The sequence below is a fragment of the Alexandromys fortis genome, unplaced genomic scaffold (assembly GCF_014885135.2).
Source record: "Alexandromys fortis isolate MF-2015 unplaced genomic scaffold, M_Fortis_MF-2015_v1.1 scaffold_31, whole genome shotgun sequence".
Taxonomy (NCBI): Eukaryota; Metazoa; Chordata; class Mammalia; order Rodentia; family Cricetidae; genus Alexandromys; species Alexandromys fortis.
Genome location: NW_026067974.1, coordinates 8,502,431 through 8,515,093, shown reverse-complemented (window position 1 = coordinate 8,515,093; position 12,663 = coordinate 8,502,431). Strand labels below are relative to the sequence as shown.

The following is a 12,663-nucleotide window of genomic DNA, read 5'->3' as shown; positions in this document are numbered from 1 at the left end:
CAGTGGTGCGACCAGGTAGGTCTGTAAAGTGAGGGTAATGCTAACGTCTACCGCTAAGGGCTTCTGTGAGGGTCAAACAACATATCTGAGGAGCTTAGAACATAAATTCAAGAAATATAGGAAGGGCTCAATAAATGTCAGCTTTAAGCATTTTGATTTATCCAGAGAGAGAATATGAGTGATCTCTCTCTAGGATATAAATAAGTCCCAGATTGCTGTGGGTTCTTTTTTTTTTTTTTTTTTACAAATTTCTTTACTACTTTTACTTAAGTATCTTATATGTTTTTGTCCATTATTCTCCTTATTTTTAGGAGCTCTCTTTTGTATGCATGCTTGTATTGCTATCTTAGGGATCAAAACCAGGACGTTGCATATATGATAGGCAAGTATTCTCCCAATGAGTCACACCCCCACCCTCTAGGTTCTATTCTTCATCATTCAAGTTAGCTTCTGATTCTTAACATAATGTCACATTCTAGTTGATGCCTTTTTCAATGCTCTTCCTCCTCCTGTCCACCACCTGTTCTCTTCTTCCTCCCCTTCCTCATCCCATCCTCCCCTTCCTCTTCCCGTCCTCCCCTTCCTCCTCCCGTCCTCCCCTTCCTCCTCCCGTTCTCCCCTTCCTCCTCCCGTCCTCCCCTTCCTCCTCCCATCCTCCCTTTCCTCCTCCTGTCCTCCCTTTCCTCCCCTTTCTCCTCCCATCCTCCCCTTCATTCTTTCATCCTCCCCTTCCTCGTCCAGTCCTCTCCTTCTCCTGTTCTCTTCATATCCTTCTCGTCTTTCTCTTCTTTCTCCAACCTCCTTCTCCTCATTTTTTGTTTTTCTGAAACAGAATCTTGCTGTAGCCCAGGCTGTCCTAGAACTCAAAATCCTCCTGCCTCACCCCCCTAACAGGTGTGTGCTACCATCCTCAGCTCACATTCAGTTAACAATACCCCTTCTAATTTGAAGCTTTATGGTGGCCGGAGAAACCAAAACACTGCGATACAAATTCATAAGGATAAGGGTTTCCACCAGTGAGGACCACAGGGACACTCCCAAGAATATGAAACCTAAGTGTTAACTCAGAATTCACTGACGTCTAGTTGTACTTTGAGGTCTTTCTGGCTCACTTATTGTGTCCTCAGCTGTATTCTGGAAAGCTGGAAATACCAAATAAGTGACCTATGAGTTAACGAGGCACCATTGTTCTGATTCTGTCAAGCATTAGATTAATCAAAACCAAATGAAATGTTAGTTTCTTCACGTCTTGCACTGTTAATTTTCTGCAATTATTAATCAGCTATCAAGGTAATTATTAAGCGTTCAGTCCAAACAGTGTTTTTAGTGCAGTACCTGCCCCGGCGTGGATCTTACCGACTTTGAGCACACGGGTATCACTCACTCTGCTAGCATACGAAGCTCAGGCAGGATAAAAATATTCTTATGCAATTCAATCCATTGCTCTGAGGCGGAAGTCATCAATTCAACGAAAGAGAAAAATAAGACTCATCAAAAAGCCTCCATGAAAGAGCAAGTGATAAATAGGTAACGAGAGAGAGAAATAGGGAGTGTGCGTTCTTGATATTTAGAGAAAAAAGAAACAGAAGACTATGGATTCACAGAGGACACGGAATAATTTACCAACTTTATTCCCAGCCCCTAAGAATAATAAGTACCCAATTTACGATTCGGTTCAGGAACATCTTCACCCTTTCCTCCCACTGGAAAGGCATGAGAGGGTTTGATAAGGACACCGTGCACATCGAGATGATCAAACCTTCTGCTCCTGTGGCCAGATGCCAGGAGAACACAGCAACCTCCCACCCTTGGGAAATCTAAGCCTGCACCGGAAGCTGGCAGCCACCAGGCCACAATCTCTACATGAATAGATTTAAAAAATCATGGATAGTTTTGCATTACACGTTACCCACCATTATATACATTTTTAAATGTTTTAACAATAAAATTCTTTAACTCCTCCTATTTGCAAAAATTCAAATAAAATCGGCGCTGGGGGTACGGAAGGAGATTTGCACTGAGTTCACATGCCCTTCCCTCGAATCGGTTTTGGGCAGAGGTGTGTGAGCACAGGTGAAATATGGTATAATAGGCTCAAGGGTCTCAAGTATATCACAATAAATTAATAACCCAATTATCTGTAAATGCAAATTCCAACTCTTAGGCATCTCAGTGAAGCCACTAGATTGGAAAGGATGGAAAAACCTAGGCCCTGCAGTCTTAAAATGCCCTCCTAGCTGATGAGCTACTGTTTTTATAAAGAGATCAGTAATGATGTCTTCCTGCTCCAACATGGAGTTAGTGTTTCCCTAAACACATCAGCTTTGAGAGCACTGGATTACCCAAGAGGATCAGCACCACAAAGAAGCCAGGAGTTATTCCTGGCAAATCAGTGATCAGCAACACAGAAAATCCATCGCCGGATACAAAATGACAACAGTAAGGCAAGGATGCCCAGAAAGGTGACTCACCCTCATCCTGATAATCTGACCAAAAGGATGCATCTGAGGTGAGGGGTGGACCGTGGGTCCCACTCAGGTTGTCATCAGAGCTGTCCTGGCCAAGGTCTCCTCCTGAGGGTCCAAAGAGAAAATCAGGTCATCCTGTGTCGGACATCTTGGTGGGCATATTTACAGGTGTCTCCTGGCACTTGCAAAAAGGGATGCAGCTCTCACCTGATGGGCCTGTCTGCTACTGTCAGCACAGGAGAGAACTTTGAGAACCAACTTACCTGTGTGTGAAATTTTCCCCTCCCACCGACCTCTTTCTAGCACTAAGCAACTGGTAGCTTGGAGTGGAAGACCTTTCGCCACAAAAGAGCAATTTCTCTGTCACATTTAAAATGAAAACACAGCTGTATAAATTTGTTTTCATATAGTCTACATCTCCATGAATTACAACCTTTACCCCGAAGGCCTCTTTCTCTTTCCGTTTCTAAATGAAACAGAAAGAAAGGCGCAAAGGGCTAATCTTCTCCACACAATGTGATGGAGCAAGGTCAACACTCTCCCTCTGCCGAAAAATAAGAGCAGTAAACAGAGAGAACCCGGGCTCGGCTGGATTCTATTCCTATTTAAATCACTACTTGTTTTGCAACCTTAATAAAGTTCTCTCTTGTAATTCTAGTTTACAGCCTGCAAGCAACCTCCCAGGAATTCTAAAAGCCGGAGGAAGGTAATATTTGTTCTGCAGAATGACTTTGATAGAAGGTAATGTATATACAATACTGAATTATGCAATTAAAACATTGCTAATCCCTTTTGGGTGTTTTCGGCCTGCATTGAATTGTATTTTGTAGAAGTGGCCAATGCTATCATGATACTTTAAAAGGTTCAGGCGGAAGATGCTAGCTCACTCAGAAACCGGAAGAAAATGAAAGCACTGTAAATTGCTCTCCTTAAAAATCCCCCAAACAGAGGTACAGACCGCTGATAAAAAGAACGCCGACAGCTGCTTGGTTCATTTCACAAACATGAAAACGGGATTTTTCAACTGAATTTAATATTATCTCCGATACTAATTTCCAAAGGAAATCACCAATGCTAATCTCAGTAAACACTGTAGCGTTTTTTGGCCCAGGATTTCAACCAGGGAGCCGTGAAACCAAACAACCTGCATAGAATCTGTATTGCCTCACTTTAAAGGTTTATTTCCTAAAATTAAACTACAAGGATAGGGAGGACATAAAATGATATAAAAAAAAAAAAAGGAAAAGAGGGAACGGCTGTGGTCTTCTTTTGCCACAAACCAGATTTCTCTTCAAATGCTCGGTGGTAGGTAGATGCCCGAGACTGCCTGGAACACTCGCAGGCATAGGACTTTAAAATAAACTGTGGAGTTTATTGTAGAAAAAGATTCTTTTACCTGATGCAACAGTGACCGGCTAAAGCCAGAAGAAACACGCTCTGAGCATCAAAGCATCCCTGTGCGATCACTATCCAATAAAAGCCTCAAACACCAGATAGAGCGTTAAAACACTCAAATTTTACACCGTGGCAGAGCCACTGAAATTACATTATCAGCAAGGATGTAAATGAACTGCCTGGCAGAAACCTGAACGGGAGCTGCAAAGACAAAAGGAATTTTCATTTTGGAGGCAAATCAGAAACCTTTTTTTGTTGTTGTTGTTGTTGTTGTTGTTTTTAAAGCAGTGTATGTTCTAAGCAAAATTTAACACTTATATTGAACTTCATTGTCCAACCATCATTCTAGATCAGCTTTCTGCTTGCTTCATATACCTGATAGAACCACCAGTGAGAGGAAGAGCCCGTTCCTGTCAAGTCTAACATTTAATATATGTTATTATATGTTATATATGTATATGCATGTTATACATTATATTATATATGTGTAATGTATATAAAATCAGAGAGATTTTTGTGTTTGTATTTTTAAAGACAGGGTCTCTCTATATCACCCTGACTGTTCTGGAGCTTACTTGTGTAGACCAGGCTAGCCTTGAACTCACAAAGATCCTGCTGCCTCTGTTGCCCGAGTGCCGGGTCACCGCTGGCCATCCTTAAATAAGTTCTGCTTGGTGTAGAAGCTCTCACCCCGCTTGTGTAGAGCTTTCATCCAGTTTCCCTCAAAGCAGCTTCCTCTATGAAGAAAATCTGCCAAACCAACAAGATAATACTGGCACATTCGGGCTTTAGGTGTACTTCATGGAATTTCTGATAAAGAGCCAGTCCGGCGTGCATACTGCATTCTTAGTAATTCCTTGTCTAAAAGCCTTACGCCAAACACCTGCCTGGAACTGGCTCTTGACTTAGGCACCTCAGAAGTAAAGTCACTTTGGGGTGATTCCAGCGGCATCTGAATAGTGATATAAGGTGAACTTCAACTCCACTGAGTTCGGGGCCAGTCCGTGCTCCTGCCTCTATATGCAGTAAGGATTACAACTCAACACTTCCAACGGAGCCCAGGTCGGCACTCCAGACGGCTGTGGTAGAGGAAAATACTGAAAACCTGGCCTTATTCTTCAGTGCAGTTAGTTCCTGATGCTGAAGATGTCCTAAGTGTTTTTACTGTCACACCCAATGGCCCGCCTCCCTTGGGCTCACACAGAACCTGGTCTATCACACTGTGTTAATAGACGCTCCTGTATAATTAAAATGACCACAGCTAGTTGAGATGCATGGGTGGCAAGTTTTATAGAAGAACTGACAATTACCTTGGCCATTTTGGGTCAGCTTAAGTTAAAAGGCCTAGTTTTTCCTTAAAGCACAGTCACTCGTGTCCTGTGGATTCACCCGCAGCTCTCCCAGGCCCGGTTCCAAGTGGCCACACTGCAGTCCAGTGGGAACAGACACAAACGATCACAGGCTGCAGTGACAGCCATGTCCACTCAGCCACCGAACAGTCAGGGCTCGGAACTCCATCTGCTTAGAGCAGCTCTCTCCCAAGCAAGCCCCTCTGCCACCAGAGACCCCCTTCCCGCTGCGACTCCCTCAGAATCAATACATTTCTCTACAGATACACATTCTAACACACTGTATCTCCATTAATCACATCCCCTGCCTTCAGCCTTTTCCTTTGTATTTCTAAACAAGATCTAGGGGAACTCTATCAGGGGTTCCCCTGCTATTAGCTGGTAATTTGTCCCTCGATCCTAAGTGTCATAAGAATCGGGCGCTCTATAGGCTCCTCCGTATATTCAGTGGCGGGCACCTGTGCTGAGGGCCCATCGCAGGGATGATTTCTCTATTGTTCTTTTCTGAGAGGCAAACTCAATTTCATCCACGCTTCACAGAGTGATAAGTTGGGAATTTCTGGGGTCGGAGCCGAAAGATAAAGCAGCTTAGTGTCAAGTGTCAGGTGATTATTTGCCAGGTCTCTGTGCTGTTTGTTTTTAATCCCTGGGTTTTCATGACCAGCTAATGGGTTTCCACCATCATCCTGAAACAGTGGCTCGGCCACTAGAAGTTGGCTTTTGCTGGCTCGGATTCAACCAACTGTTGCCGCTCCGTAAGCTTTACGGCGAAGTGAATTAAACTGCTAAAAACTTGCATCAACTAATTCAACTCCAAACAGAACAGGAGAAAAATGAGCCACGATGTTCCCCTCGTAGCTCTTGACGGACAGCAAACCAGTCTACTGCTTAGGGACAAAGACAGAGAACGGTGACAGTTTGACCAAAGAGATGAGAAGAGACAGAAAGCAGGTGGGACATTTTTTCCAATGCAATGAAATATAAAAACAAATGACATATAAAACACACGCACGTTTTCTGTTCGATACGTGAAAGACTCGTTAGTTCCTCTCATGTCAGTATAAGTCACCCCCGCCTATTTCTCTTCGAACTAGTTGTGAGTGTGTTGTTATAAAGTCCCACGTCACCTCTCAGCAACTGTGTGTGCTACATGTTTAGAAACTTCCTGGACTTTCTATGACTTTGATGCATTTCTTTGAATAATGTACAGAAATAGAAACCAGCGTGAAACTGTAATTTTTTTTTCTGTTACTGCTATTGCCATTAGAAGACAACACAGGACTTCCTACTCCACTTAGCATTTAAGAACCCACGAGGCATGTGGCTCCCTCTTTAAACTAATAAATCCTCACTAAAATGCTATAAACAAAGTTTCCTGATCCAAATCCAGTTAACTTTCATGCTTGGTAGCATTAATATGGCCAGCTCTTCACAGACCTCTTTAACACGAATACAGTTCCCCAAGCCGGACTGTGGTAGCATCATCAAAATGGCCACTTATCACTCCTGATTATAACCCTTCAACTAAACCACTGGATCTAAAGAAATACGTTGAACACAGATGTGACCAGACATGTGAAATGTTATTCACATGTGAGGATATTACCAATCACATCACAACTCCAAAGCTGTTGGGGGCGGGGCTGCAGGGGCGGGGAGGCTGTCTGTCAATACTTGCGTTATAAATTACACACCAAAGCTGTGGGGGCGGGGGAGGCCGTGTCTGTCAATACTTGCATTATAAATCATACACCATTTTGCACAAAAGCATGCATTAGAAAATGTATGGTGTTTCCCACAGAGCATCTGAGAGGCTTCACCGCCTTCTAAATATCCATCTGGACGTGGGTGGTTAGTTCTTAGGATTAATCCACGAACAGTGAAGGTCTCAAATTCTTCTCCATCCCATACAGTTTGAGCTCTTGCCCATCTTTCTCCTCTTCTTCCATCTATCCATAACTCAATGCATAAATATGCTCCCCCTCCCCCCCCCGCGCACACCTCCAAGGCCCTGGCAGCAAGTGTAATATTACCAAATGCCATTAACTCTGCAGAATGAATGAGAGGCCAGGTGAAGGGAGTTCCCGCTTTATCATCCTTTACAAAACTCGCTCCAACGAGACCTCCAGTGTACCAGCAATCTGACTTTAAGATCTGAACTTAGTTCTCTATCCTGAAGACACTGCTTTCTAATCACACGACCAGGCTAAGAATAGCATCGTTAGAGCGGAGCCGGGTAAAAAAGAGGAAACAGACGCAATTTGATACTCGCAGAACAATCTCCACGAAACACCTGTGAATCCAGAAACCCACGGGGCAGCACAGCTTAATAACATTCTCAAACGAACCGCACCAGGCAGCAGGAAACCAGAGAGGTAAAGGCCCGTGGAAGCCTGCTGCTTCTTCCTCAGAAGGCCCCTCCCCCGCTGTTTAAGAAAATGGTTCTTGGAGGTGCAGTTTCCTATTTTAGCCAGTAGGGTGAGCTGCAGTGTGTAGCATCATCCCAACTCTTAAAAAAGGAAAGAAAGAAATGGGAGGGAGAGGAAGAGACAGACAGACAGAGAGAGGCACAAAGACAGACAGACAGACACAGACAGAGAGAGGCACACAGACAGACAGGCACAGAGACAGAAACAGACAGACACAGAGACAGACAGACAGACTCTTTTTCTTCCCCCATCACTTCTAGAAAACGATGAGATCTTTAACTCTGCTTATGTTCTGCATAAAGGTACAGCTCCTGGCCATTAACAAACTGGAGGGCTGGAGGCAACAGATACAACTCGACAATAGCTTGCTGGATTCTCACTAGATACCAGCACTGGGTCAAGGCTCTTCATGGACTATCTCAAGGAATCCTCAGGCTAGTTTGACTCCAGTGTCTTTTGCTAAAGAATGAGATAGCTGGGGAGCTGGGGCTTGCAACTCCTGCAGGGGATGTGAGTTGGGTTCCCAGCACCCACATGGTGGCTTACAACTTCCTGTGACTCCAGTTTTAAGGGCTACAATCCTGCCTTCTGGTTTCTGTGGCTCCTGCATGCCCACGGTGCACACAAATTCATGCAGGCTCATACATATGTATATAAATAATAAATTAATCACTTAAGGAAAAAGAATGAGACACTATTTTCAACAGGTTACTGCTTGATCTACGCAAAGTTTTATGATCGCCTGAGGGGTGAAGACAAAACAGCGCAGAGCAAAGGATGGCTGGTTAGATTCGTCCTGAGACTGCGCAGCAGCTTTTGACACACCGTGGAGAGATCTGTGTGAACAACGCAGACCTCCAGGAACCACCAAGGCCGTAATGGTAAAGTGACAAGATCCCATGGTCCCTGCCCCTGTCAAGATCAAACAGAGATCCCTGTCCATGCGTGCCACAACATACATGTACAGTCCTTAACACAACATACATGTACAGTCCTCAACACAACATACATGTACAGTCCTCAACACAACATACATGTACAGTCCTAAACACAAAATACATGTACAGTCCTTAATACAACATACATGTACAATCCTTAACAACCCAAGCCTCTCACTGACGTCAGGGTCAATTCAATGTTGAACCGGAAGTTTCATATGGAACATCTCTCCGTATTTACCCTTTTTATTGCAACAACATTAACACAAGCAAAACATATAAATCTCAAGGGTAAGATGCAACCCTTGGTTATTATGCAACCGGGGCTTTCTGGTAAAGAAAAGGATAGATACTCCATTGTCCTCTCCTTTAAGAGTGAATCCAAATGGGCTGTCAATCACTTGGACAGGAAAGCTCCCATAGAAGCCCATCTATTCGAGAGACTTTAAAAAATAATATAAGGCCTCAGTTCTACACGAAGAACCACAGGCAACTTAGGAGTGCTGAGGGCGGGAGAAAGAGTCTTCCCCGGGGGAGAGCACACTGGCTATCTAACACCACAGTCGTTCCTGAACACATACAGACATATGGGTACCATCATACAGACTGGGAAGGTTAGACTTAGGAACATATATGCACATACATACACATGTATGCACATAACAACAATTAATAAAAAAGGAATGAATATGAAAAAGAGCAAAGTGGGTATATGAGAGGGTTTGGAGGGAGGAAAAAGGAGGGAGAGATGATGTGATTCTACTATGATATAATTTTGAAAATAAAAGTAAATGGAGGAAAATGTATTATTAATAATGATGATGACAATATGAAGTCTAACTAAGAAGGGAGCCTTGAATAATGGCCTCTCTGCCCACTGCCCGTTCTCTCTCCAGGAGTGTGTTCCCCTGTACTTCAAAATAAACTCCACTTAGCTTCTACACTAGAAAATAATTAAATATTTTTTAATGGACCAGGTCGAGGCATTTGTCACCAAACTTGATGATCTGAGTTTGATTCCTGGGACCCACACAGTGCAAGGAAAGAACTGGTTCTCACAAGTTGTCCTTTGACCTCTCTCCATGTGCGCGCACAGAGGGAGAGGGGAGGGAGATAAATACATGTGTGATTTAAACTTCTAAGTTTATGAAGATTTGAGTGAGTGAGTGAGTGATTGAGACATAATCCCAGCATGCAGCCCAGGCTGGCTTACAACAAGTGTTCCCCTGCCTCAGTCTTCCCTGCACCGGGACTGCGGGTGTGTAACGCTGCGTCTGTCTAATTTAGAGATGAATTACGATCAGTAGTAACCTTTTCGAGCTGGCAAGGGTGTATTACATTCCGACCAGCTGACACAGGCAAAGAGGTTCACAAGACTGCTCTTCCTCTCCTGGCCTCAGCAGACTCAGCAGGAACTGGAAGTTTGATTTTATGCATCATATAAATCGCCTTGCCCATAACACAGAGGTTCTCCTCTGTTAGTGACTCTTCAGCCACCCTGGTCGCGAGCCTCCTGATGGGCGGGCGTTCTGGGAACCAAAGTCCGGTTCTCTGCAAGGGCATCCAGTGCTCCCACTGGCTGAGCACTCAACATTACCTACTCCATAATACACATGTAGAAGGAACATAAAAATCTCAGCAAACATCGACTTCTAAAAGAAAAAAAGATGGGGGCTGGAGAGATGACTCAGCAGGAGCGTCGGATGCTCTTCCAGAGGACCCAGGTAACTAGTTATATACAGGGATCTGATGTCCTCTTCTGGCCTATGTGGGCATCAGGCAAGCACTCTGTTATGTTCACATACAGAAGTATACCTTCCTTTAAAAAAATCGGCCTTTAATCCCAGCACTTGGGAGGCAGAGGCAGGCGGATTTCTGTGAGTTCGAGACCAGCCTGGTCTACAAGAGCTAGTTCCAGGACAGGCTCCAAAGCCACAGAGAAACCCTGTCTCGAAAAACCAAAAAAGAAAAATAAATAAATAAAAATTAAAAAAATAAAAAATAAAAAAATCAGATTCTCTTGGACAGTGAGCCAGTCACCAAACCATGAGGACACTAATTGCAAGGTGCATGGTTCCACTCAGAAACTGGCCCAGGAGATGCAAAAGAGGGGAACATATTTGAAAAGGTTTTAAAAGCGATCAGTAACTTTAAAACCAGCTTGTGTGCACACCCACTTCCTGTAGACAAACGTGTAAAAAAAAATGCAGCAAATATGGAAGGGGGGGAGCCTGAAACAAGTCAAGGTATAAAACCTCCTGTCAAGACTGTTGATGCTAAAAGTTTGGGCCAAAGCCAAGGGCAGGAGCATTGTCCTGTGTCCAATTCCCTCATCAATCCCCTTGGGAAACACGCTGGATGAGTCCCCTTTAAGAAGTAGCCTAGATTCGGATAGTCGGCGTTTTGTAACCAACGCCGATGTTTATAAAACAGCAGCATTCCAGAGAGAATGGTAGAAAGACACTCAACAATAAATTCCAAATATTGTAAATTCAGACTTTTTCTTACACTTGCAAACACATCATAAATTTAGACTGTGTTTCTTTGTATAAATCCTTCTTAGAGCTGTGCTAAAGCCTCTTGGCGTGGAGGCAAAGAGCATTTTCATAAACAGGACTTAGGAAAATCACTGCTCACTCCATTAATTCAAAAACACTTCGCGAGGACTTCAAAGGTAATCCTGCCACCGCCCCCCTGCGCGTAAAGATGGTGTTCCCTCGCCGCTTTCATGTTCTGCTGCTTGTAGTTGTCACAACTACATGTTTCCAGTACGCGGCGGTCAGGGATGGAAAGGGAAACGGCATGCTCTCCTTCAACATGTTTCCGACGCTGTATGAGCAGGGAGCCCGCCCGCTGAACACTCCCTATCGCTTTACCAGGAAGAATCGCGCTGGCGCTGGCGATCAACATAGACCTCGCAGACCCATGCATGCACGTGGCTTACTCGGTCCCAGGGTCGGGGTCAGGACAGGAGGTTTTGTGCCTCGGCTTCTTTCAGGCATTCCCCCCCCCCCCTTTCTGTATTAGCTGAATGCAAGACTTTGCGTTCCTTAGATAGACCAAGTGGGCCTTATATGTGAGGAGTGCTTCTGCCGCCTGAGTGCTGGGATTCCAGCTATGAGCTCCCATGCTGGACTTTCTCAATATGGCTTTATGAAAACATTTTTCTCTTTACACTTTGCAGTATTTGTTTTTGTCAACCTATATTTTTAAAATCAATTTACTTTGACTTGAATATAGGCATCTCATTTCAAAATAGGTTTTTTTTTAAAGAAATTTATTAAGTAGACCTAGGTTCATATTATAATGTACTAGAGAGGCTGGAGTGATGCTCAGTGTGGTTAAGGGTGCTCGCTGCTTCTTTCAGGGGACCTGAGTTCAATTCACAGCCATCAACTTGGGTGGCTCACAACCACCTATAACTCCAGCTATGGAGTACCCACTGTGGCCTCCATGGGCACTCACACTTGTGTATGTAAGCACACACACACACACACACACACACACACACATGCACACATGCAGACGCATGCACACACATAAATAAACCTTTTAAATAAAATATACTAGACAATTTTCTCAGGGACTGCAGTGTCAATATGGCGAGTCAAAGAATGTTCAAGGTGGTAAGAGGTTTCATAGTCCACTTTACCAACAGCCAAATATAAGTGAGTGACCACTGAATAAAATTATGACCTTGTTAGCCAGGCATGGTGGCATACACCTATAATCCCAGGATTTGGGAAGTGGAGGCAGGAGGATCATGAATTCAAGAGTATTCAACTACATGGTGAGTTCAAGGCCACCCTGGACTTAGAACAAAAGAAAAGAAACAAATAGCAAATACATAAAATATGACTTGTTATACATATTTATAATAGTCACACAAGGTTGCCTAAATTTTTCATTTAAATAATGTGACACTTGTTTTAGACTATGAGTCCCTGGTGGGAAATTCAGCTAACGTTCAAAAAATATTTTTGTGTATAAGTTTTGATTTATTGAACTAAAACTGTCAATAATGAACCCATTTTATAAAAGGAGAACGTGAAACAAAATGAAGGAAATTGCCTTGTGCCACGAC

The 12,663-nt window shown here is 43.7% G+C and overlaps 1 protein-coding gene across 1 annotated transcript in view; it reads right to left on the bottom strand.

Moving 5' to 3' along the window:
• Positions 1-12,663, bottom strand: part of Skap1 (src kinase associated phosphoprotein 1) — a 283,773-nt gene that overhangs the window by 209,497 nt on the left and 61,613 nt on the right. Inside the window, exon 4 of the mRNA XM_050157112.1 lies at positions 2,472-2,573. Coding sequence (XP_050013069.1) covers positions 2,472-2,573 — 102 coding nt within the window. The remainder of the gene's footprint in view (positions 1-2,471; positions 2,574-12,663) is intronic.